General features: G+C 43.6%; 1 protein-coding gene across 2 annotated transcripts in view; it reads left to right on the top strand.

The window, feature by feature from the left end:
* Positions 1–25,061, top strand: part of LOC146808975 (uncharacterized) — a 172,456-nt gene that overhangs the window by 34,735 nt on the left and 112,660 nt on the right. For both annotated transcript variants that reach the window (XM_085615772.1, XM_085615773.1), the window contains exons 4-6: positions 5,618–5,850; positions 20,615–20,762; positions 21,696–21,851. In XM_085615772.1, the coding sequence (XP_085471898.1) occupies positions 5,618–5,850; positions 20,615–20,762; positions 21,696–21,851 (537 nt within the window). The remainder of the gene's footprint in view (positions 1–5,617; positions 5,851–20,614; positions 20,763–21,695; positions 21,852–25,061) is intronic.

The raw sequence follows: 25,061 nt of genomic DNA, 5'->3' as shown, positions 1-25,061 counted from the left end.
CCAGTAGGGATGATTTGTTGTGGTCATCTAGGTTATCCATGTGGAAATTGAGGTCTCCAAGGAGGATGTAGTCCGTGGTGGCGAGAGAGGTGGTAGATGAGGATGCCGCGGAGGGTGGTGTTCAGGTTAGTTTGGATCTGGAATTGGAGGTGCTCCATGGTGATTGGGTTGTCATCCGAGCTGGTTGTGATGCAGAGGGTGTTTTTGTGAACGATGGTGATGCCTCCTCCTGGTCTGGTGGAGCGGTTCTTGTGGATGATTTTGTAGCAGTCTGTGATGGTGATATCTGTAGCTGAGGTGGTGCTCATCTAGGTTTCCGTGAGGAAGGCGATGTCTGAGGAGACTGAGGTGAGCAGATCCCAGATCTCTAAGACGTGTTTGCGAACAGAGCGTGTTGAATAGGATACAGCTGAGGTGGTCGGGTCCAGCCTTTGTGGTTTGTGTGGTGGGTTGGTTTAGTGTGCGGTGGGATGCGAATATGCTGCTGCAGTTGCGGCAGGAGAAAGAGCCGTGTTGATGTTCTGTGACGCGAGGTGGCAATATGAATGGTGTCCGGTGTTAAGGGTGTGGATGGTGGTGGAGCCGAAGTGGTGGATGGTCCGAGGACCAGGGCCCGTGGTGCTGGGCAGTGGTCGCCATTATGGAGGGGGAGGGCTGGACAGCTGGGAGACAGGAAAGCAGCGCTGTAGCGAAGCGGTCCGTGGGGGATGAATAGCGGCAGGGACATGCAGAGGTGTGAAAAGTAAAGTAAAAAAAAATCAGAGGAGAAAAAGACAGAGGGCAGACCAGAGAAGCTCCCTACTGGACCACCAGGAATGAGGCGCAGGTGGGTGCCTGCAGATAGAGGAGGGCCTCAAACTCACAGAACTGCTAGTCATGGGCAGCATCTACCAGGCAGAGCTGGGCCGGAAGGAAAGCAGTGCACTGATATGGTCAATGGATTACTTCTTTTCATCTTTCCTTGCGTAATTTCTCCAGAAAAATTTCAAAACACCAGTACTGTATTCCTGGAATTAACTCTAAACACGTTCTTCCCAAATTTGTGTGCATTTCACATAATAATAAACAAACAATATGACTTTATTTGGATTTTAGCAAGAAATCCATAGAAGCACAGTAAACCGTATACATACGTTAAGAAGCTCCCTCCCATAACCAGCATGATATTTAACAAGATCAATATAAAATGATACAAAACATGCATACATACTTGGACAATTACTAGAAGATCTCACACATAGCCAACAAATTATTACGAGTGCAAAATGTATCATCACAAGGATGTTGTCTAAAATAAGATCGTACAATTAAGAAGATGCATCTCATAAAATTATGAGCGTAACTTGTGCTAGATCGTTCAGTGTAACATTTTTGATATTAAAGTACACAGTAAGTTTTAAAACAAACCAGCCAATAAAAACTTTATATAAAACCAATAAGAAGTTTAAAACTACACATAGGACTTCAAATGTTAATTCATCTAGGGGAATGTGTTTGACTAGGCGATAATACTTTGTCACATACCCAGTTATCAGGTGGCATTCTCTTCCAGTAACTGAAACAAGCAAGGTATTTTAACTTTATACGTCTAAGCATGCCATGGAGCTCTAGGTTCTTATTTCCTCTCTCCAGATTTCTGCGGTTTTTACTTAAACTGCTGAATTTTTTACCTCTCCCATGTATACGCTAGCACTCCCTGATCACTATCATTTGATAAAACTGGATAGAAAAACCTGACCGGAGGTGGTGGTGCCATTGGTTTCCGGAAGAAAGTCAATGTCTCGCTGGTTGACACCCTGTTAACTGACTGGGAGGAACTGTATTTCCTACATTTCCAAGGCTTTTCAATCCTTGGAGATTACACAGGGCAACAACATCAACACAACTATGAGTACAATAGTTCTCTCAACTTAGTGTTTGAAAGGATTACCCCTCTCATACAGGCTTTGTCGACTCCCTGTAGTCTCCATGCGCCATGATATTCCACGGAGCTAAAAACGGACAAAGCTCACGTGTAAAAGCCTTGAAAGAAGATGGTTCCAGACCAAAACCTCCTCGGATAAAGAACCATCTAAATCAATGCTTGCCAGCTACCACAGGAAAAAGTTTCACATTTTTAGCATAATTGATCACACAGACAACTCTGTTAAATAACATTTTTAAGTGAATTTAAGCCTCGCACCTGTTTTCGTGCCTGCCTAGCATCCTAAGAATTATGTGATCTCTTGCTGATCATTTCAAAGAGATTATTTATCTGAATTTTCCTCCTCTTTCTAGGTAGGCAGATCTATCTGTCCACAAGTTGCCTCCTCTTAATAGCACTTTCTATTTGGGTAGATTTGAACCCTTTACCTTAGACCAAATTCAGGGGCTGTTAGGGAAACCTAAATCGTACTCCCACCTGACACATGCCCATCGAGTTTTACACACAGTTTGTCAAACCTGATAGCACCTTCTATTAGGTCTCTTTTTAACTTGTTCTTGGATGTTACCGAAATTCTGCTTGCTTGGAAAGCTGTGTAGGTTTCTCAGATGCAAAATTACCCTAATGTTGATCCAGGAAACTTTTTCAATTATCTGCCCAGTTTGCTCCTTCCACTTTTAGGAAAAATTCTGGAAGGTTTCATTAACCAACAGCTTACCACTTATTTGCTAGAGCAGGAGATTATTGATCCTTCTCAGTCTGGGTTCCGAACTTTCCACTGTACAGATACTGGTGGCAGTTTCGGACTCCATCAGATTGTCCCTAGATGCTGGCAGTCAAGCAGTGCTGGTGCTGCTTGACTTGTCAGCAGCTTTTTATACAGTCTGTCATGCTTTACTGATCTACAGGTTGCATGTGATAGGCATTTATTGTAAAGCTCTACAGTGGTTTATAGATTATATGGAAAATCGGACACAAGCAATGCCTCTTTGCTGTTTCATGTCACGTACGATACCCATCAGTATAGGGGTCCCTCAAGGCTCTTTCTTGAGTCTCACATTATTGAACATCTATGTGGCCCCCTAACTCAGATTGTCAAAGGATGTGACTTTGAGATAATATCTTATGCTGACAACACTCCATCAGTGTTGACTAGGTTAAATCTCGTTTTATTAGAAATATAGCTTCCCAGATGACTAATAATTGTCTGGAATTGAATAGTGATAATATCTAGATTCTGCTGTTGGGAAAAGTTCAGCAGCTATGTACAAGAGACTGGTGGCCCCCTGAATTAGATTCGGCCCTGTCTCCTAGGCAGATGGTATAAAAAAAATTGGTATCCGGCTTTATCAGTCAGTCTATGAAAGATCCTGTCTCATAAACGACAGATGGTTTGCTACTATGTGCCTGCTGAAGAAAGTGTTCCTGTGTCTTCCTTCATCTGCCAGGAAATCGCTAGTGCAAGCATTAATTATGAGCCAGCTGGACTATGGAAACGCTTTGCTAGTATCAGCAAGTGAGGTACTGATGTCCAAAGTGCAAGTAGTGCACACTACTGCTGCATGACTGGTAAACAACCTCCCTACAGACTATGGTTCGGCTCCTTTTGTTAAAAGCCTTGCATTGGCTGTTGGTTAGGAAACAACCTGTCTTCAAGCTCTGCTGTCTCACCCATAAGTCTCTGACTGTGAAAGGCCCTAGGTACCTGCAGAGGAAACTGAGCTATTATTGTACTGTCAGACATCTTAGATCCAAGGACAAGGCCCTCCTAAATGTTCCCAGTATCCGCATTTCAACATACAGTGGCAGGCCATTTTCTTACCATGCCCCTTTGTTGTGTAATAGGCTTGTTTATGATATTCGCTTCTGCACAGATTTTAGCAAATTTTAAAAACTTCTGAAGACATTGCTATTACAATCAGTCTGTGGCCCCTATACTTATGAAGAGCTGAGTCGCTGTGCTTTAACTAGTCAGTTTAACATAACACTACTAAACATTTCTTGTATTTCTCCCAGTTTCCTTACTGGCATATTTATAACATCCATATGTCCCATCTGAGATCAGAGCCAGCAACCCGACATTTGGAAACTTTCCCACCAATCTGACAAAGTTAGTTCAACTTCTGGATTGATTTTCAATCTCTTCCTATGGTTTGAATAATGAAGCATTTAAAATTAAATTATTGTTAATAAATGCATAAAGCACCATCTTAAAAAAAATCATCTTTGTCACCTTTTCCCCGTAGTTGGTTGGTTTGAGTCTCCCACCTACAGTTTACAAATTATCAACCCCCTACCCCCCAAAAAAAACACTAAGAAGCTCTCCCTCCTTTTATTATTCAGTGTTCTACAATATGAGACTATTAGCCAAGCAGACCTGCAGCCAATGAGCCTTCTGTTCATAAGGTGACAACACACCTACTGATAAGCCATGCAGAGGTCAGTGCTTTGATTAAGTTCTATTCTGGTTTATACCCCCCTCCCCCTCTCCCCTGCTATCCTTTCCTGGTGTTGAGACTTGAGTCTCTGGCCCCAGCCATTTTTTCACCACTGGACGCCTTTATCAATGTCTGACTACTGGAAGGCTTTTTGCCAAAGTTATGGAAAATTACATAAATTAATCTTCTTGAAGATAAATCTTAGTCCTGATGTATTGCAGAACTGCAGGCTGATCACACCTCTCCTTGCTTTTAACCAAGATAATAGCCGCATCTTGGACTCGACCAAGATAGGCTTTTGTTCTAGACACGGCATGGAGGACGGTTTTCAGCCACTCTTCACAGTTTAAGAATAACTAGCAACTAAAGCCTTTATAGTGAGCTTCTCCTCCTGGACCTCTCACTTGCTTCGACAGATAGTTTGATCAACTGTTTTTAACTATCTTGATCAACTACATCTCCTCAATAGGAATTACTGACAGCCTTTGTGTGGTTTAAATCGTTCTTTAACTGCTCGATTAAAGCAGGACAGCGACTAGCTAGAGCTCTCAGCACCATTAGACCAAAAGCAGCAAGTAGTCAACATGCTGGTATGTAGTAGCTGGGAATTTAGTAGTCATGGGTGCCCACTCTCTCCCCATCGCTTCCTGGTAGCACTTGAACCTCTTTCAGTGTATGTACATATGTCTATGAAAATGAGATACACCAGTGAGGCATGCAAAGTTCTTTTTATATGCCGATGGCCATTTGCTAAAACTCACTTACACTTGTTTTTTTTTCCCGCATCGATGTCGCTGATCCCTAACTTCTCCCTGTTCTCAAAGTACAAAATCAACTGGGACAAGTATGAGGCACTGTCAATATTCCAGATTACTTCCATGGGGCGAATATGCAATGAGGTGGATGCTGAATGGCCCAAAATACCTAGATTTAATCCTTCACTGAGGGTTGGAATACACAATAAATGCCAGCATAGAGTCCTTGATAAGCCGTATGCAATATATGGCGTGCTGGTAGCAACTGAATCTCCTCCTCTGAGTGAGGTTACAGGTGACCAAGATGACAGAGTAGCCACACACTATAACAAAGCAGGGAAACGTACAGTAAGTATTTCATCATAATAATAATAATAATAATAAAAATATTTGTGTTCCATGGCACCTAGAATAGGTGTATAAAAATGTATTTCTAGAGTGTAAGCATGAAATGTGTCTTTTTAAGTGTGAAACGTACCTCTTCTAACTTGTCTTTGCAGCCTCCTCTTGAGAGCCTGGCAACAGTTGAAGAGACTGTGGTCCGAGACAAAGCTGTGGATTCCTTGCGGGCCATTTCTCATGAGCACTCTCCATCGGACCTGGAAGCTCACTTTGTCCCCTTAGTGAAGCGACTAGCCAGTGGAGACTGGTTCACTTCTCGAACCTCAGCCTGTGGACTTTTCAGTGTGTGTTACCCGCGCGCCTCCAGTACTGTGAAAGCGGAGCTGAGACAGTAAGAATTTGATTAACTTCTAGCCCCCCCCCATCCCCCTTTTCCCAGGTATTTATTCCTTTTTGGTATTTATGTGCCTGGAGCTACATTTTGCATACAGTCCTATTAAACAAGTTTTAGGACGCAATATTAATTTATGCAAATATAACTTTAATGTATTGTTATCGAGTGTCTGAAGCATGACATGTCTGTATTGCCCGATACTTCCTCGAGGACCTGGAGTCTTCGGGCAGAGGCAACCAGCAGTCATATGCTTAAATACAAAATCTATGATCTGTGTATTGGTACAACTGAGACTTTAATATAACAAGATGTCCTTTGAGGAAATCTTTGATCATCTGTGAACGTGGGATGGTTCACTGTAGTCTTATGTGCTTTTGAAGGCTTTTAAAGATTTATAGCAGGTGGGAGTGAATTAGCTCTCCTATTGCTACCAATCTCGCCTTCTGTCATCCTTGTGGGTGTGTGTAGATATAGATGGATATAGAGCTATAGCGGGAGATGGAGGTCTGGCGGGAGACCCGGAGGTCTCCCGGGACAGATTGGGGGGAGAGAAAGAGAGAGAGAGAGATATATGGGGGGGGGGGGGGAGAGAGAGATATGGGGGAGAGAGAGAGATATGGGGGAGAGAGATATGGGGGGAGAGAGAGATATGGGGAGAGAGAGAGAGATATGGGGAGAGAGAGAGATATGGGGGGAGAGAGAGAGATATGGGGGGGGAGAGAGAGAGAGAGATATGGGGGAGAGAGAGAGAGAGATATGGGGGAGAGAGAGAGATATGGGGGAGAGAGAGATATGGGGGAGAGAGAGAGATATGGGGAGGGAGAGATATGGGAGAGAGAGAGATATGGGAGGGAGAGATATGGGGGAGAGAGAGGGAGAGCGATATGGGGGAGAGAGATATGGGGGAGAGATATGGGGGAGAGAGATATGGGGGAGAGAGAGAGAGATATGGGGGGAGAGAGATATGGGGGGAGAGAGAGAGAGATATGGGGGGAGAGAGATATGGGGGGAGAGAGAGAGAGATATGGGGGGAGAGAGAGAGATATGGGGGGAGAGAGATATGGGGAGAGAGAGAGAGAGATATGGGGAGAGAGAGATATGGGGAGAGAGAGAGAGAGATATGGGGGGAGAGAGAGAGAGATATGGGGGAGAGAGAGATATGGGGGGGAGAGAGATATGGGGGAGAGAGAGAGATATGGGGGAGAGAGAGAGATATGGGGGAGAGAGAGAGATATGGGGGAGAGAGAGAGATATGGGGAGAGAGAGAGAGAGAGATATGGGGGAGAGAGAGATATGGGGGAGAGAGATATGGGGGAGAGAGATATGGGGGAGAGAGATATGGGGGAGAGATATTGGGGAGAGAGAGAGATATGGGGGAGAGAGAGAGAGATATGGGGGAGAGAGAGAGAGATATGGGGAGAGAGATATGGGGGAGAGAGAGAGAGATATGGGGGAGAGAGAGAGAGAGATATGGGGGAGAGAGAGAGAGAGATATGGGGGAGAGAGAGAGAGATATGGGGGAGAGAGAGATATGGGGGAGAGAGAGAGATATGGGGGAGAGAGAGATATGGGGGAGAGAGAGATATGGGGGAGAGAGAGATATGGGGGAGAGAGAGAGATATGGGGGAGAGAGATATGGGGGAGAGAGATATGGGGGAGAGATATGGGGGAGAGAGATATGGGGGAGAGAGATATGGGGGAGAGAGATATGGGGGAGAGAGAGATATGGGGGAGAGAGAGATATGGGGGAGAGAGATATGGGGGAGAGAGAGAGATATGGGGGAGAGAGATATGGGGGAGAGAGATATGGGGGAGAGATATGGGGGAGAGAGATGGGGGAGAGAGATATGGGGGAGAGAGATATGGGGGAGAGAGAGAGATATGGGGGGAGAGGGAGATATGGGGGGAGAGGGAGATATGGGGGGAGAGGGAGATATGGGGGGAGAGGGAGATATGGGGGGAGAGGGAGATATGGGGGAGAGAGGTATGGGGGAGAGGTATGGGGGGGAGAGAGAGATATGGGGGAGAGAGAGAGATATGGGGGAGAGAGAGAGATATGGGGGAGAGAGATATGGGGGAGAGAGAGAGATATGGGGGAGAGAGAGAGATATGGGGGAGAGAGAGAGATATGGGGGAGAGAGAGAGATATGGGGGAGAGAGAGAGATATGGGGGAGAGAGATATGGGGGAGAGAGATATGGGGGAGAGAGATATGGGGGAGAGAGATATGGGGGAGAGAGATATGGGGGAGAGATATGGGGGAGAGATATGGGGGAGAGAGATATGGGGGAGAGATATGGGGGAGAGAGAGAGAGATATGGGGGGAGAGGGAGATATGGGGGGAGAGGGAGATATGGGGGAGAGGGAGATATGGGGGAGAGGGAGATATGGGGGGAGAGGGAGATATGGGGGAGAGGGAGATATGGGGGGAGAGGGAGATATGGGGGGAGAGGTATGGGGGGAGAGAGGTATGGGGGGAGAGAGGTATGGGGGGAGAGAGGTATGGGGGGAGAGAGGTATGGGGGGAGAGAGGTATGGGGGAGAGAGGTATGGGGGAGAGAGGTATGGGGGAGAGAGGTATGGGGGAGAGAGGTATGGGGGAGAGAGGTATGGGGGAGAGAGGTATGGGGGAGAGAGGTTTGGGGGAGAGAGGTTTGGGGGGGAGAGGTTTGGGGGGGAGAGGTTTGGGGGGGGAGAGAGATGGAGAGAGAGAGAGATGGAGAGAGAGAGAGAGAGATGGGGGAGAGAGAGAGAGATGGGGGGGAGAGAGAGAGAGAGAGAGATATGGGGGGGAGGGGGTGAGGAGGAGAGGCAGGGGGGAGAGGGGGGGAGGAGGAGAGGAGAGGGGGGAGGAGGAGAGGAGAGGGGGAGGGAGTCTAACCAATAATAAAATCCGCATTTCAAAACAAAGAACTTATGATGCTTTAATTAAGAAGCTGTCTGATGAAAACAACTGCGTAATTTGCAATGCTGATCATGGGGGCAATATTGTACTTTGGGACAGACCGAAATATTTAACAGAGGATTACAAGCAGTTGAACAACAAAAAGTGGTATGACCAAGGCCTCTTAAAGCATGATGAATACTTGTTTTAAAAAAATTGAGCAACCAATAACACCGGTATATTACCTAATTCCAAAGGTGCATAAAGATATCATCAATCAGTCTGGGCGCCCAATTATTTCAGCCATGGGAAGTGCCTTTGAAAATACATCAAAATTTGTAGATTCATTTTTAGGTCCTCTGGTCAGGATGCTTCCGTCCTATATGCAGGATACAGGGGACTTTTTGCAGAGAATTTATGATCTCCCTTGGGAAAGTGATTATTTACTGGTAACTATCGATGTATCAACTTTATACACCAGCATTAGACATGATGACGGGTTGCGAGCTACCAGACACTTTCTGGGAACAAGGCCGATAAAATTGTGGGCACATATCCAAATGATTATAAGAATGATTGAGAAATGATTGAAGAGTAACTTTTTCTTGTTTAATGGATAGCTATACCATCAGGTTTGTGTTACTGCAATGGGCACCTGCTTCGCCCCCAGCTGTGCTAATTTGCATATGGGCTGGTGGGAGGAGCAGGTGATCCGGACGCAGTACCAAAATCAATGGAACAATCACATAATGCACTGGAGTCGTTTTATAGATGATTTATTCTGAGTGTGAAAGAGCACTGAGGGAGAAGTGAAAAGCTTTATCAAGATACAAAAAATGATTTGAGTCTTAGCTTCACGAGGGAAATCAGTTGTTGCAGTGTGAATTTTCTCGACCTGACTGTATATGTGCATGAAGGCAAGGTGCAGACTACATTATTCAGAAAACCAACCTCCGGGAATACATCATTACATGCCAAAAGTTTCCATCCTGTAAATCTCAAGCAGAGCATTCCCTATGGAGAGAGTCTTCGAGTTAGCCCTAACTGTAGTGAAGTTGGAGAAACAAAGAGAACTCCACATTCTTAAAGGAAGATTCAGAAGCAGAGGGTACCCTAATGACTGGATTGACAGTGGTGTATATAAGGCCTCAAAGAGAAGGAGGGAGGAATTACTTTTTGACACAAGTAAAAAACAGGATAAGAAAAGTGAGACACAGTGAAGATTTATTACAACATTCAGTAAACAACATGATGACTTGAAGTATCTTAAATAAACACTGGCATGTGATTAAGAATGATCCACTCTTGGGCAAGATTGTTACGCGAAGACCACAAATTACATTTCGTAAGGCGAGGTCATTTAAACAGGCACTGGTGAGGAATCATTTAAGGAGACCTCAGCCAAAAGCAACATGGTTGAATAAAAAAACAAGGATTTGTGAAATGCGTAAAATGTAAAGCATGTAGGCATGGAACAAACACTGAACAATATAGACTAGGCCTGTCCAATAAAATGTGTAGGATCAGAGGAAAATACACTTGTAAAACAAGTTTTGCTGTGTACATGCTGCAGTGCCCTTGTGGCCTGCGGTACGTGGGCAGCACAATCCTGGAAGTACATGAAAGAATTCTACAGCATTTGAGGGCCATAAAGAACGGGGATAGAATGTGCCCCATGGCCCGCCATTTTGAAAAAGCCCATGGTAAGGATGTCCAAGGCTTAACATTTTATGTTAATGATGCAGTGGAATTGAGCACAAGAGGTGGTAATAGAGAAAAGAAATTGAGACAATTGGAGTCTCGTTATATCATAGAGTTAGACTCTAAGCATCCAGGATTACTAAACCTGTAAGAAGACTTGCAGACACATCTGTAGATTAATTATAACAATATACCTCCCGGAGAATAGATGTACAGTTAATAATTGGGAGTAAATAAAACCTTTTTTAAGAAGACGCAAAAAATAATCAAAACTTCAAAGAAGTTACTGGTCATGACATTCTAGTTTACCAGATCATCACAAATAATGAACTCGCAATGGGATTAATACATTTTAGGCCCACTAGGGCGTGATGAGAAAGTAATACAAATAAAATTAAGTTATATTCATGTAAAAAGAGAGCACAACGTTATATAGTGTTGCACATAAGCTCACTTGAGCTGAATTGTTATATTGTAGTAAACATGCTCACTTGAGCATGGTGCTCTACAAAAATGCAAGTATTGGAAATATCGTATGATGTGCTAGATTGCTGCATTATATTTAAAAAACGCGGTGCCTTGTATAGAGCCTTCTTTTATACTTAAATTAAGGTGATATATTGTATTATCCAGTCTGCGAAAATAATGATACAGTGGTTTACCGTGTCTAGAAATGTCTATGAATTGAAAAACTACGAGTGTTTTCATGCTAATCACGATTGTAGTTTGTCATGTGACTTGTAGCATGCAATGCACTTTAAACATGGCCGCGTTCACAAATTCGTTATCAGTGAACAAGACTGTTTACAGTCTAAACGCGCCTGATAGTGGCAGCGTAAATAAATCTTTGAAACCACACAGGGCGTTGTCCTCTTTGAAGTTGATTTATAGGACCTGTTATGAGAGGTCCCAGCGATGACGCAACTCTTGTTCTGGAAAGGCGAGGCATATATCTGAACTAGTGGTGTATATGTAGCGGAGGTCAGCTCCGCAGTCGGGCACGCCTCTCGGTTTGGTGCTCCGCGTATTACCGACAAACTTTGTGGATGAGCGCACGGACTGTACAACGCGGCGCCCCCCAGCCTGGATTGGGTTAAAGGTACTGGGGAGAGAGCAGCAGCTGGTCTGCTGATGGAGGTGCTCAGCGGTGATGGAATCCGCCATCGATCATGCAGGTATGAGAGAGCAAACACTACAAAAGCGGACGATGTCAGGGCATCATTGTATGCACGGGTGGGTTATTATACCTCGCTCGCAAAATTGGATGTGTTTGTTCTCTTCTGTGGGACAGTTGCACTGGGCGGAATGAGTGGAACCTTGGACGGACACATTGAGAGAGGAACAGTACTTACTGAATGGAACTTTCTTTGTCCTCTCTCGATGGTTACATCAGTCAGCCAATAGGGTTCCCTGCCACAGGCATTTAAACATCGTCCCGCCAAGAGCCTCACTTTGAACTATCCAGCTGAAAACCGGCATTGATAAAGGCATCCGCCGAAACGCGTCTGCCAGGAGCTGTCACTGAGGATATTGTTTTCTTTGGACTATGCGTACTGGTGGCATTAAATTTACCGCTGAGCAACTCTAGCACGTGTCTGACCCGTTTTTTTATGTAAAGCGGGACTGGTTGTGTGTGTGTGTGTGTGTGTGTGTGTGTGTGTGTGTGTGTGTGTGTTCACTGAAAAAACCATAGGTTTCACACATGTTATAGTTAGCTGGAAATTTTACTGATAAAAAACCAATGAAATTCCCCCGTTATAGTTACTGTAGGCAACTATAACTCACGCGACCGTAATCCTCTGCTGATGCTAATACTGTATTTAGACACTTATTTGCCCATGTCTTCTTCCATTAAATTTTAGCTATACATATATTACAAATATTTTTTTTTCATAAAGACACATATGTCATCAGCAGAGGATTACGGTCGCGAGAGTTATAGTTGCCTACAGTAACTATAACGGGGGAATTTCATTGGTTTTTTATCAGTAAAATTTCCAGCTAACTATAACATGTGTGAAACCTATGGTTTTTTCAGTGAATTTGCAAGGTTTTTTAAATGCTAACTCCTAACTATAACGTGTGTGAAACCCATGGTTTTTTCAGTGAATTTGTACGGTTTTTTAAATGCAAATTTTTTTGGGACATTTTTTGTAAACCTTTGTATAAAATAATATATGTACTATATCCTGCATTATGGAAAGGTTTTTTTTTTTTTATGCATTTTTTTCCGTGCGCGTACGGTAAGCTGACGGTACGCGCTTCGTACGTCATAAGTACGGTGCGCGTACGTAATAGGATAGGCGTACGCTAAGCTGACGCTACGCGCTCTGCACGTCAAAAGTACAGCGCGCCTACGTGATACGTGCGTGACGTACGCGTACACCCGGAAGCAACGTCGCGGTTACGCAGGGGCGTGTAATGCGCATGCGCGAGTGCATCTGACGTAAGCGCTCCGTAAGCGTCACGTTTGCGCATGCGCACTTGTTTACGAGCGCGTACCGTGCGCTTACGGAGCGCGCACGGTAGGTCATGTGATCCACAAAGAACACTTTTCATTGGTTGAAATTACTTTCACTTCCAGAAACTTCCCACACCACACCCATTCCCCTCATTACTGCTTGAAAGAACACTTTTCATTGGTTGAAACTACTTTCACTTCCAGAATCTTCCCACACCACACCCATTCCCCTCATTACTGCTTGTGATTCTCTAGGAGCAGGAGCTGAATTGTCTTTGGGATACAATGGCAGAACAGCAGACCTCTTCTGAGAATGAGGCTAGCAGCACCACCATCATCCAGAGAAGGAGGAAACAGAAGACTTCTTTTGTATGGGAGTATTTCACTTTTCCAGAGGGGGAGAGAAAGGTCAATGCTCCACTGGTCACTTGCACACTTTGTGACCGTGTTTTATCAAGAGGAAATCCTAGGAAAAAGTATTCCTTTGGAAATCACTCTATGATGAGACACCTTAGGGATAGACATCCCAGGACCTTTGCTCGACATACTGGAGAAAACTCTTCAGTAAGTCACCAGAGCCCAGCCTCAGAAGCTCAGCCGAGTACATCATCGGCAGCTCAGCTGAGCCCTTCCTCTGAGGTGGGAGCATCACCTTCTTCTGCTCCTCTGGACGTCAACCCTCGATTTGGGAGGGTTGCAATGAGGTGTACAACGTGTTGTGGTCTTATTGTTTTTGGGGAGACCAGTGTTTCCCTTATTAACAATAAGATAGACCAGCACGTTTGTAGACGCTCATAATATTCCCATTCTTTCTTTCCTCCATCCCTCTATGAACCCAATGGCTCTTTTAAGAGCCAACCTTACCTCACATTTTTTTTTTTTTTAAGCTTTCCTTTTTGAAATTTTTTTTTTACCGTGCGCGGAATTTCTCCGTTTACGCCGTGCGCGTACGCTGCGCGCATTCGGCGATTTTTAAAAAAAAATTCATTTTTTGCCCTTGGGGGTCCTTCTGAGACCCCCTGACAAAGGCTAGGGGGTCAGGAACTGTCCAGCCTGCCCCCTTTTCACGTTATCCACCTTTGTTTTCCACCCCCTCAGACTGCGAGAGAGAAAATGGCGGCCGCCACTTCCTGGTTTCGACCGATTCGAATGTTTACTAAGATCTAACAGCCAATCAGAATCGCGCTCGCGCACGGCAACGTGCGCGTACGGTAAGCGCACCGTAAGCTGCCACAGATATATATATTGATTTAAAGGCTATTTTCTCAGAATCTACTGAACAGATTTACACCAAACCTACAAAAGGCACTTCCTTGACCTGAGGACTACCTCTCTGCCAAATTTCAAGTAATTCTGTTCAGCCGTTCGGGCTGTAGCTGTGTCTAAAGGTCCTATGGAAAAATGCATGGGAAAAACGCGTTTTGGGACCCCCCTTTTATCTCAGCCCCCGCTTGACGAATCCCCCCGAGACTTTCAGGGTAGAAGCGGAGCGTAGCGCCCCACCTATTTTGAAAAATTTGCGAGGATTCGTCAGCGGGCGCCAAAGTTAATCAAAATAGAATGTTGCGGATTTCCTATGGAAACGTGGTCCTAACTATAACTATCTACTGGCGACCGCCAGTAGTAATAATAAATATATATATATATATATATATATATATATATATATATATATATATATATATATATATATATATATATATATATTCACTTAAAAAAACCATAGGTTTCACACATGTTATAGTTAGGTGGACATTTCACTCATAAAAAAACAATGAAATTCCCCCGTTATAGTTAGTTCAGATAACTATAACTCGCGCGCCCGCAATCCTCTGCTCATGACGTCACATATTACATCACTCATGACATGGTCAGTGGCATCACTCATGACATCATCCTTGTGATAGAGTGGCGGTCGCGCGAGTTATAGTTATCTGAACTAACTGTAACGGGGGAATTTCATTGTTTTTTTACGAGTGAAATGTCCACCTAACTATAACGTGTGAAACCTATGGTTTTTTAAGTGAATTTGTACGGTTTTTTAAATGCTAAGTTATGTATATTATTATATTTATTTTTTCAAGGTTTTTCACCGTGCGCGCACCCCGCGATCTAAAAAAAAAAAATGTTTTTTTTCACCCTTCGGGGTCCTTCAGGGACCCCCTGACAAAGGCTAGGGGGTCAGGAAGGCTCTACCCTGCCCCCTTTTCACGTTCGCCACCTCTCTTTTTCACTGTCGCACCCAAAGCAAACAAAATGGCGGGCGACACTTCCTGATTTCGACCGATTCGAACGTTGACTGACATGTAACCACCAATCAGAATTACGCTCGCGCACGTTAGGGTGCGCGCACCTATAGATATTTATGTACTTTTAACTGCAATTTTCTCAGGAAATACTGAACAGATTGACTCTATATATGCAAAAGGCACATGCCTGACCTGAGGACTACCTCTTTGCCAAATTTCAAGTAATTCTGTTCAGCCGTTCGGGCTGTACCTTCGACTAAAGGTCCTATGGGAAAATGCATGGGGAAAACGCGTTTTGGGACCCCCCTTTTTTCTCAGCCCCGCCTGACTAATCACCCCGAGACTTTCAGGGTAGGAGCTGAGCGCCCCATTAGTTTAGAAAATTTCGCGAGGATTCGTCAACCGGCGCCAAAGTTATTCAAAATAGAATCTTCAGATTTCCTATAGAAACACGGTCCTAACTATAACTATCTACTTGCGACCGCCAGTAGATTGTGTGTATATATATATATATATATATATATATATATATATATATATATATATATATATATATATATATCTTACAGTGTGCCTGTAAGAATCTTTTTTAAACAAAATTCCCGGTTTGCTATTAATTTGTTTTAGTTTTGTTTTCCCCCTGGTTTTAAATCGGCAGGCCTCATACTCGCACTCTAATTGGTAATATTCACCGCTCTTTTAGCGGGTCCTTGAACACACTCCACTACTTGGGGGACATATTGGGTGGGTGAGTAGGACGCCGGGCGGCGCCATCTTTGTTTACGCTCTAGTCATCACAAGGACGCTAGAACTGTAATTAAGGCGGGAAAATCCTGCCGGGGCTCTGGACCTTGAACGGACACTAGCAGCGCATTGCGCATCTTGCTGGAAGCGGCGTCAGTGCGCCTGTAAATCTTTTTTAAACAAAATTCCCGGTTTGCTATTTAATTTGTTTTAGTTTTGTTTTCCCCCTGGTTTTAAATCGGCAGGCCTCATACTCGCACTCCTAATTGGTAATATTCACCGCTCTTTTAGCGGGTCCTTGAACACATTCCGCTACTTGGGGGACATATTGGATGGGTGAGTAGGACGCCGGGCGGCGCCATCTTTGTTTACGCTCTAGTCGTCACAAGGACGCTAGACCTGTACTTAAGGCGGTCATGCTGACGCGCAGCCGGTTTGCCGTACCTCCGCCGGAGTTACACCTGAGTTCAGCCCGTCTGCGCCCGACCGGGCTCAGGTCAGGAGACTACTATTTTCCGCCATGTATATTCCGTCAGTGATTTACGTCACTTAGACAGCGGTATGCAGAGGCTAGATTCTACCACCATGGCTAGGCTTGGGTACATGAATTTACTTCGAGTCCCTAGCGGGAGGTCTGGGGCCAATTCACCTACGTTAAAGCGAACGTGTTTGAATACTAGGTCGCTCCATAAACACCATTTAGAAATCTTTACACTCCTGCAGGATGAGGACATTGATGTCCTAACCCTCACGGAGACATGGCTGGGTGATGACTCCTTACCTGATATCAGAGCCGCCCTCCCCCTTGGATACGATGCGGTATGGCATAATCGTGCCCATAATGCTAGGGGGGGGGGGCGGGGGGTAGCAATCCTGTACAAAAATCATCTAAAGGTTGTCAAACTAGTGGCCGAAACATTGGACATATCTGACGTCCTGGGAGAGAAGATCATCTTGGATAATTCATGTCTTGCGATGTTTACTGTTTATCGCCCTCCAAATTCGACGTCGGTGTTTAATTACTTATTTGCCTCCTTGATATCTGACCTTTGTACACGGTACAAAAAAATTGTGATAACCGGGGACTTTAATATGCACTGGGATAAAAGTCATAACGACTCGGCACCTCGTCACTTGGAGAACATCATATCATCCTTTGGTATTAGACAGCTTGTAAATGCCCCCACGCACATTAAGGGGAATATCCTTGATCTTATTTGGAGTTCAGACCCCGAGGTACTTGTTGTGGATATTTCTCCATGTATCTGGTCAGACCACCATATGGTGAACAGTGAGATCCCCATTATAGGATACCCAGTTCAAAAACCTCTAAACGAAAGTAGTACGTCAGTGGAAAAGAGTTGATTCACAATCACTGACCAATACCCTTCCTGGATACACTCAACCACTGGTATCTAGCGGAGATCTAGACCAAGACTATAAGAACATAACGCGGAATTTGAGTCTGGCAATAGATCAAATAGCACCTGAGAAATTACATAAAGTAAAAAGAACAGAAAAGGGGGCCCCGTGGTTTACCTTGGCCTTGAGGGACCATAAAAAAAAAAGCTTCGTTCTCTGGAAAGGAATTGGAGGAGAACAAAGGATGGCACGGACAGGCAACGATCTAAAATCTCTCTTAATAGATACAAAAAGTTGATCATGGCTACAAAAGTAGCCTTTTATGAAACTCGTATCAACCAGGCTGAAAATATCCAGAAGGAAACATTTAACATTCTGACAGAGCTGAGCAAAAAATCAGAAACGTTGGAAACTACAATAAATGTGGACACGTTTCAATGCTTCTTTCTGGAGAAGGTGGAGACCATTCTCTTAGAGATTAAGAACGGCACTTTGAGTGGCCCACCTCCACCACAGGAAGCTCAAACTCCCCTGGAAGTTTCTCTCTCAAGGTTTCCAGAAATAGATTATCAAAGCCTTGACCAGCTTATGAATAGAATTTAAGTCTGGCTCCCCGGCGGACCCATGTCCCCCTAGGGTCTTCCGTTTGGCGTGCCCCATTTTAGGAGATCACATTATCCCTCTCCTCAATAGCTCGTTAGAGACCGGCTTTCTACCATCAAGTTTTAAGGAAGCCTGAGTTAGACCACTTTTAAAGAAGCCTGGAGCCGATGCGACCATTCTGAAAAACTACAGACCAATCTCTCAACTGCCTTTCCTGTCCAAGGTTTTGGAGCAACATGTATTGAAGTCTTTCCTTATTCCTGGAGTCACATCATATACTCCAGGAGCGTCAGGCAGGCTTTCGTGCACATCACGGCACCGAGTTGGTGATGCTTGTGGTGCTAGATGAGCTCAGAGGTATGGCTGACAGTAAGAAACCAAGCGCCCTGATACTTTTAGATATATCAGCGGCGTTTGATACTGTCAGCCACTCCCTGCTACTGGACAGACTGGCCTGTTTTGGGATAAAAGACTTGGCCTATAAATGGTTACAGTCTTTTTTGAAAGGAAGGACACAGAGGATCCAATTGGGGGATTGTGTTTCGGAGGTTGGAGTATTGGAGTGCGGCGTTCCGCAGGGCTCTGCCCTCTCTCCATTACTATTTAATCTTTACTTGCAACCTCTGATCAACTCTTTAGCCAATATGGGTTGTCATGTGTTTAACTACGCCGATGACACCCAGTTACTATTAAGTATTGATAATACGGCGACAGCACAATCCAATGCCCAAAATATTCTCAGATACACGGTCAGTTGGATGACTGCAAATCTGTTGAAAATAAATCCAGATAAGACAGAGATACTGGTGGTTTCGACCACAGCCTCACCTTGGTGTGATCTATATTGGCCCCAGGATTTGGGTCCTACGCCGACACCAAGCAACAAAGTAAAAAGTCTTGGGATTAAGATTGACAATGAGCTGTCAATGGCCAGTCAGATCTCCGCTGTTGTAGGGACTTGTACTGGCATGATTAGACAGCTGCGCAAGCTTGTCCCTTTCTTTTCCTTTTCTATGCTTTGTACAGTTGTCTCTGCTACAATAATATCAAGGCTGGACTATGGGAACGCCCTTTATTTAGGCCTACCAAAGTCTTTGACCAACATACTGCAGGTTGTGTTGAACGATGCTGCACGATTGATCTTTAGACTCCCTAGAAGAACTCAAGCCTCACCCTTATTGCACAAATTACATTGGCTTCCCATCGTGCAGAGAGTGGAGTTTAAGAGCCTTTGTACGGCTCACAAGGCGATTTATGGCCAGGCTCCTATATATATCCAGGAACGCTTGGAGCTTTACAGGCCTACACAAGCTCTCAGATCTGGGAATGCTCAGTTGTTGGTTTGTCCTCGATATAGGCTGTCAACTAAAGGAGGCAGATCCTTCTTGGTGCTGGTCCCACAATTATGGAACAGACTACCGGAATCACTCCGGAGAGAAGGAAACCCTCTACTTTTTAGGAAGCAGTTGAAAACGCTCCTCTTTAAAGAGGCTTTTGGCCTACTAAAATAGTTTCTTGCAGGGTATCTTTCTCGCTTCTTATGCCTGCATTATAGTTGTTGGCTAGAGGTTCAAAGCGCCTAGAGACCTGTAGGTGAGTTGGCGCTATATAAACCGAAGGTAACATATAGATATATATATATATTAGAGAGATATGATATAGGCGTATGTGTATATATATTTCATTGCCAGCGTCTTGATTAACCCCTTGAGTGCCCCGCCCTTTCCCCGCCCTGTGTCGGGCGTTGAATTAGTGGGTGGGGTTCATGACGAGATAGTCTCGTCATGGGCACAGCGCAACCGCGGCCCAAGACGAGACCATCTTGTCATGGGCACTCAAGGGGTTAAACAAATCTTGGATTATTACTGTTGGGAGTGCGGCTATTTCTTTCCAAGAGGAGAGAGTTGTGAGATGTTACAGCGGCTTGGTTCTGCCGCAAGCGACGCACCGACAGCTAAGAGCGCCATTACTGTCCGAAATGAACCTTTGTTGTGTTTGTGAAAACGATTAAGGGCAGCGGTTGCCACCGAAGACTGGCTTCGGTTTGGACTCCTGCAGCCTTCAAAATAGGTAATGCGATGGAGCAACGGTGAATGGAACATTATTAAACGAAATTATTGGCATCACCCACTGAAGGGTTGAATTGAACTGGATACCACACTACAAGTACCAGCATGCTTTAGAAGTGGCCCAAAAGGGGCGTCCACCAGAGGGCAAAAAATTATGAAAGTAAGCAATTGACTTGTGTGTGTCATTTCGGATGATGCCTGGGCGATCCTTTGAAAAAGCTCATAGTTGACTGAAACGCGTCAGGATTGCCATCGCCTTGATTAAACAAACCTTGGATTATTACTGTTGGGAGTGCAGCTATTTCTTTCCAAGAGGAGAAAGTTGTGAGATATATTTAATATATATATATATATATATATTATAGAGAGAGATATGATATAGGTGTATGTGTGTGTGTGTATATATATATATATATATTGTGTGTGTGTGTATGTATATATGTATAATATTGTGTGCATAATTTGCTCCTATTTTCTATTGAGTGTTTCAGTCGTATAATAAACCAGAAGGTTGAACAAAGAAACTGAGATGGCAGTACTGGTACTTATAATACAAGTTACTTGCTGTGAATTTATTATATTACACTGTATATTATAGTCTCATTTGCATAAAATGATTTATGTTTTCCAAACATATAAAGCTTTTTTGGAATATTGAGCAATAAAAAAAAATGGTTCCTTCATTGCAGGCATTTCCGTAACCTGTGCTCTGATGACACTCCCATGGTGCGCCGAGCAGCAGCTTCTAAGCTGGGGGAATTTGCTAAAGTATTGGAGCTGGAGAATGTCAAGAGTGAGATCATCCCAATGTTCTCAAATCTTGCATCTGATGAGCAGGTTTGTTTATTATTTACAATGGTTTTGGAAGTGTGAGGTTAATAAAGCCCTTAAAATCCTGTATGCCGTCCGTGAGTACTGAGTGTTGTTCGCACAGGGGTGCACTTTTTCCATTACGACAGTTTAGTATTTCTTTCAGAGTTGTATAGATAATTTTGGTATACTTGACGCAAACAATCAAGTTGAAAATCCGCTGATATCTAGAATTGAACAACAGTGTGCTATGCTTTTTGTTTACTGAAAAAATGTGCCATTTCCTGAAATAACACTCAGTTTTGGTGTTTTATAAACGCTTCTAACATAACTTTGCTTCTGCTTGTTCTCTATGCAATCTCTTTAGAACCCAATTGCCCTTCCCACTAAATACCTACTTTCTCTTTAGCAACTGAGTCGAGCCTTAGAAATTATGATTTGGTGCTAGTAGCTTGGGAGTTCTTGTATAACAATCCTGCAAGCTCTGTGGACACTGCTTGTTTTGCAAGAAAATATAGTCGGCTGAAAGGCCTTACTCAGTTGGCCATATGCTGCCAGTCTCTCATTGTAGTGTACAGCACTGGCACGAGATGTATATCTGATATGTGTTCAGTTTTGCTGTAGTGTCAAGTGTAGGGCACAAATACACTTTTAAGGGAATAGATACAGTATAGTTCAGTCCGACACAATTCCTGTAGTGTTTTGCAATTTGCTTGTGAAAAATACCTGTAGAGATAAACAACTAACATGTTAGTTTCCATGTGCCTTGTTTCATACTTTGTTAAAAAAATATGTGGTATCCATTAAGGGACTATTGTTTTTGTTTCCTTTTGGCATGACATCTGTTGATGTGCTACACAAGCAGAAGCCTGGTGGAATTGATTCTTAAAAGGCCACTTCTTGAAAGTTAAAGAATGTGTAGCTCCAAATTCTAAACTGTTTGCATTTTTAATCCTTCAGGACTCTGTGCGCTTATTAGCAGTCGAAGCTTGCGTCAATATTGCACAGCTGCTTCCTCAGGAGGACCTGGAATCTTTAGTGATGCCTACATTACGGCAAGCGACTGAGGACAAGTCTTGGCGTGTGCGATACATGGTGGCAGACAAGTTCACAGAGGTGATGATTTCATTTGGAACAGCTGCGTTATAGCACAGTTACTACATTAGTTGTGTTACCACATTCTTGAGTTTGGTATAATTTACAGTACAGAGCTAAGATTTAAATATGCATTTATTTGTCTTAGGTGATATGAATTACATTATATAAACTACGTAGGTCACGCCTATGTATAAGGAATGCCTCATAACAACTATTTCTGTGTAAAGTTGTTCTCCTTTTACATTGATTTAAAGTATTTTGAAAATGTACATTTCAAAATTGTATATGTTTTTAATTGGATGTGCACATGATATTCTATATTTATAACTGTTGTTGGTCAGCTTCATATTTTGGCTCCTGGGAATTTTCAGTCAATGTAAATGAGCGTGAATCTCTGCTGCATTTTATGTATTTTATTTTATCATGCTTTTTAATTTTCAAGTACTATTAGAAAAGTTTCAATATCCTATGCATGATCTGAGTAACTGGATTGGACTTTCTTCATACACTTTGCCTTCCTTTTCACTCAATTCATATACAAAATAATTCAGAAGATAAATCATTCAAGGTAGTCGTTTTGATTACCTAGAATTGGATGAGGTGCGCTTGGGTTCTGTGGTTGTGCAGATGGTGAGGGAGAACATTCTAAGGAAACCGTGTTTGGCCAGTACTTCATCTAAACCTGAATATGTGCTGGCTGCAGGATTGAAGGCAGAGAAACTTGTTGGCTGCTTATTCCCTACCTCTGGGTTACTAAGGTAGTGCCACTGGTTTTACGTTATGGATTTTTTTCTTTTTAGTTTGTTGTATGGTTTATTAAATAATTTTGAGGGGTAACAAATTATTCAAACTGTATTAATCTAATCAAGGAGATACATGCATACATACACACAGCGATGGTTAGGTCAGAGTTTCAGTTGAAAAGTTGTGTTTGGTTTTCTTAATTACTTTGGCACTGTTCAACTAATATTAATGAAACTGTATGAAAAAGTGATATAGGATTTGGCAGTGGCGTAACATAGGGTTCCACAGCTCCTGTGGTGCGGGGCTGGTGAGCCCCAGGGTGCCCCCCCTCAGCATAGAACCTGCCCTGAGAGCTCCTGATTCAGACCGGAGAGAGGGCCCTTCATGTACCTAGCAGGGGGAGGGGGGGGGGGGCTCCAGTTTCGTTACGCCACTGGGAGTTGGGGTTGGCATGGCATGTTTCCTGCAGATCTGTTAAGCTGGGGCATTAACATCATTCCCACTGGAATCTTTTCTCTCTGCTACTGGACAAAAACACTGAACGGTGTAAGAAATACGATTGTTTGGGTTGGGCGACTGTCCACCTCGGGGAGTAATTACAGTCCTTATCAGGGAGAACACTCAAAGGCACTAACTTACCTTGATATCAACCCCTTGGTTGCTATGGCACAGAGCAGACCGTGATAAAGTCAAAACACATCCAATAAAAAATCCAAAACTGCTTTAGAAAAAAACTGAACAGGTAGCAGGCTCAGTAGATTGGGACATAGGCACAATACCAGGCTGAACTTGATGGAATCTGATGCACCAACCTGGTTCTTCCCGCTGAAAGATTGTCCCTTCAGACTTTACTATTTTAAGTCCCAATTCGTCACAAGACTACACTTCTAGAGCCCCAGGACATCAAAAGAGACACTTGGAGGCCCACAGAGTGTCAGTCAGTCCTGGTCCAGTTCCCACTGGCAAGCTGGGTACTTCCTGGGAAAGGCCTCTTGCAGCTTTGTTTCTCCCTGTAGCCACACAGGAGGTCAGCCACCTTACCGTTGGAGTCCATCCCTTTTTCTAGGATACAAGAGTTAACCGGTAGAGTCCTTGAGGGCTCCTCACGGGTCACAGACAGAGTCCAGTTCTCTACTGATTTTACCATTCCAGTAATGTTTCTGATGTGAGTGCCTAGAGATTCCACATTGATATCTGCTTCCAGATAGGGCGTAGGGTAATTCTGGGCATATACTAACCAATCTGAGAAAAGTTCCCGGGCCAGCCCTGACCACCTTTTCAGTAGTACTGCAAACATGGCTAAAGTGCCATGTGTCAGGACATTTTCAGGATAGCAAAAGTCTTCGGCCTCACTAAACTTGGCCTCTGAGGTCTGGGGGTGTGTATGGTGAATGTACTATGGGGCCCTTCAGCAACCAGACAGATGCACAAAACTTGTCTTGGCATCCAATTCTCTCCCTTTCTCCCCAAGTGTTACATGTGGCTTATCATTTCTGTCAAGCAGTATTTGACACAACTGCATATTTCTATGGAGTTCAGAGGAGTCCTCCCTGCCCATTTAAGTCAGTCAACCTACTGTTTGCTCCTTGAAGGCATTTCACTTCTTTTTGCATTTCTATTCAAGGCTAATAACTGGCTAGGCTTCTGCTGTAGCTCAAGGATCTTCAGACAGTAAAAAGGGACTTTCGAAAAGTTACTTTTCTTTAATATCTATTAAAAATCCAACTTCCCCATTGAGTTAGATTTTTAATAAAAAGTTTTTAAGCTGGTCTAATTTCCAAAAATACAGCATTATGTAATCTGCAGTCTGGTTTTCTACATAGGACAGCTAGGCCTGCCACAGTGAATATAGTGTTTTTTGGGCCCTGTGTCTGTAGGGAAATGGTAACGGAACCTTTGATTTGAGGCCCTTTGAACTCTTCAAAGATCTTTGATTCCGGACTCTAGGTCAGGGAACCATTGTTGATTTCTCTTGACCAGTGAAGAGCAAAGCAATGACAATGCAGACTATATTCTGAAGGGTCATACTTAAACTATATTGTCAACTGACCATATGCATCAGTTTTGTAGTTTAACATTAAGCATACGTGGCCTACCATTGAATCAGTGCACTTCAGCCACTTTATGTTGGAAATATTTCCTTTTGGCTAAAGCCACTACTAAAAAAGTCTAATGTAATTCACGATTAGTCTGATTAGCTCCAGTAACTTCTCTTTGTCTTTTATCATTTTTTAAATAACATTGCTTGATTATTTTTGCCTTTTTTATTTTCACATGCCTTGCCTGTGCTTAGAAGTCTTTGAGCGTTTGCCTATTTTGTAGTTTACATAAAAGCATTCAAAGAGGAAGTTACAGTTGTGTCCTGGTTTTAGTTTTTGAAGGCTTTGCAAGTGGAAAGTATTCTTCATTGGATTGTATTAACCAGAATAGTAATCGGAGTTGTCTGAATATGGGATATCGCTGCTTAGTGAAATCTGTAAAATA

This window comes from Triturus cristatus, chromosome 7 (genome assembly GCF_964204655.1).
Source record: "Triturus cristatus chromosome 7, aTriCri1.1, whole genome shotgun sequence".
In the NCBI taxonomy this organism is placed as follows: Eukaryota; Metazoa; Chordata; class Amphibia; order Caudata; family Salamandridae; genus Triturus; species Triturus cristatus.
This window is presented reverse-complemented; position numbering and strand designations above follow the sequence as displayed.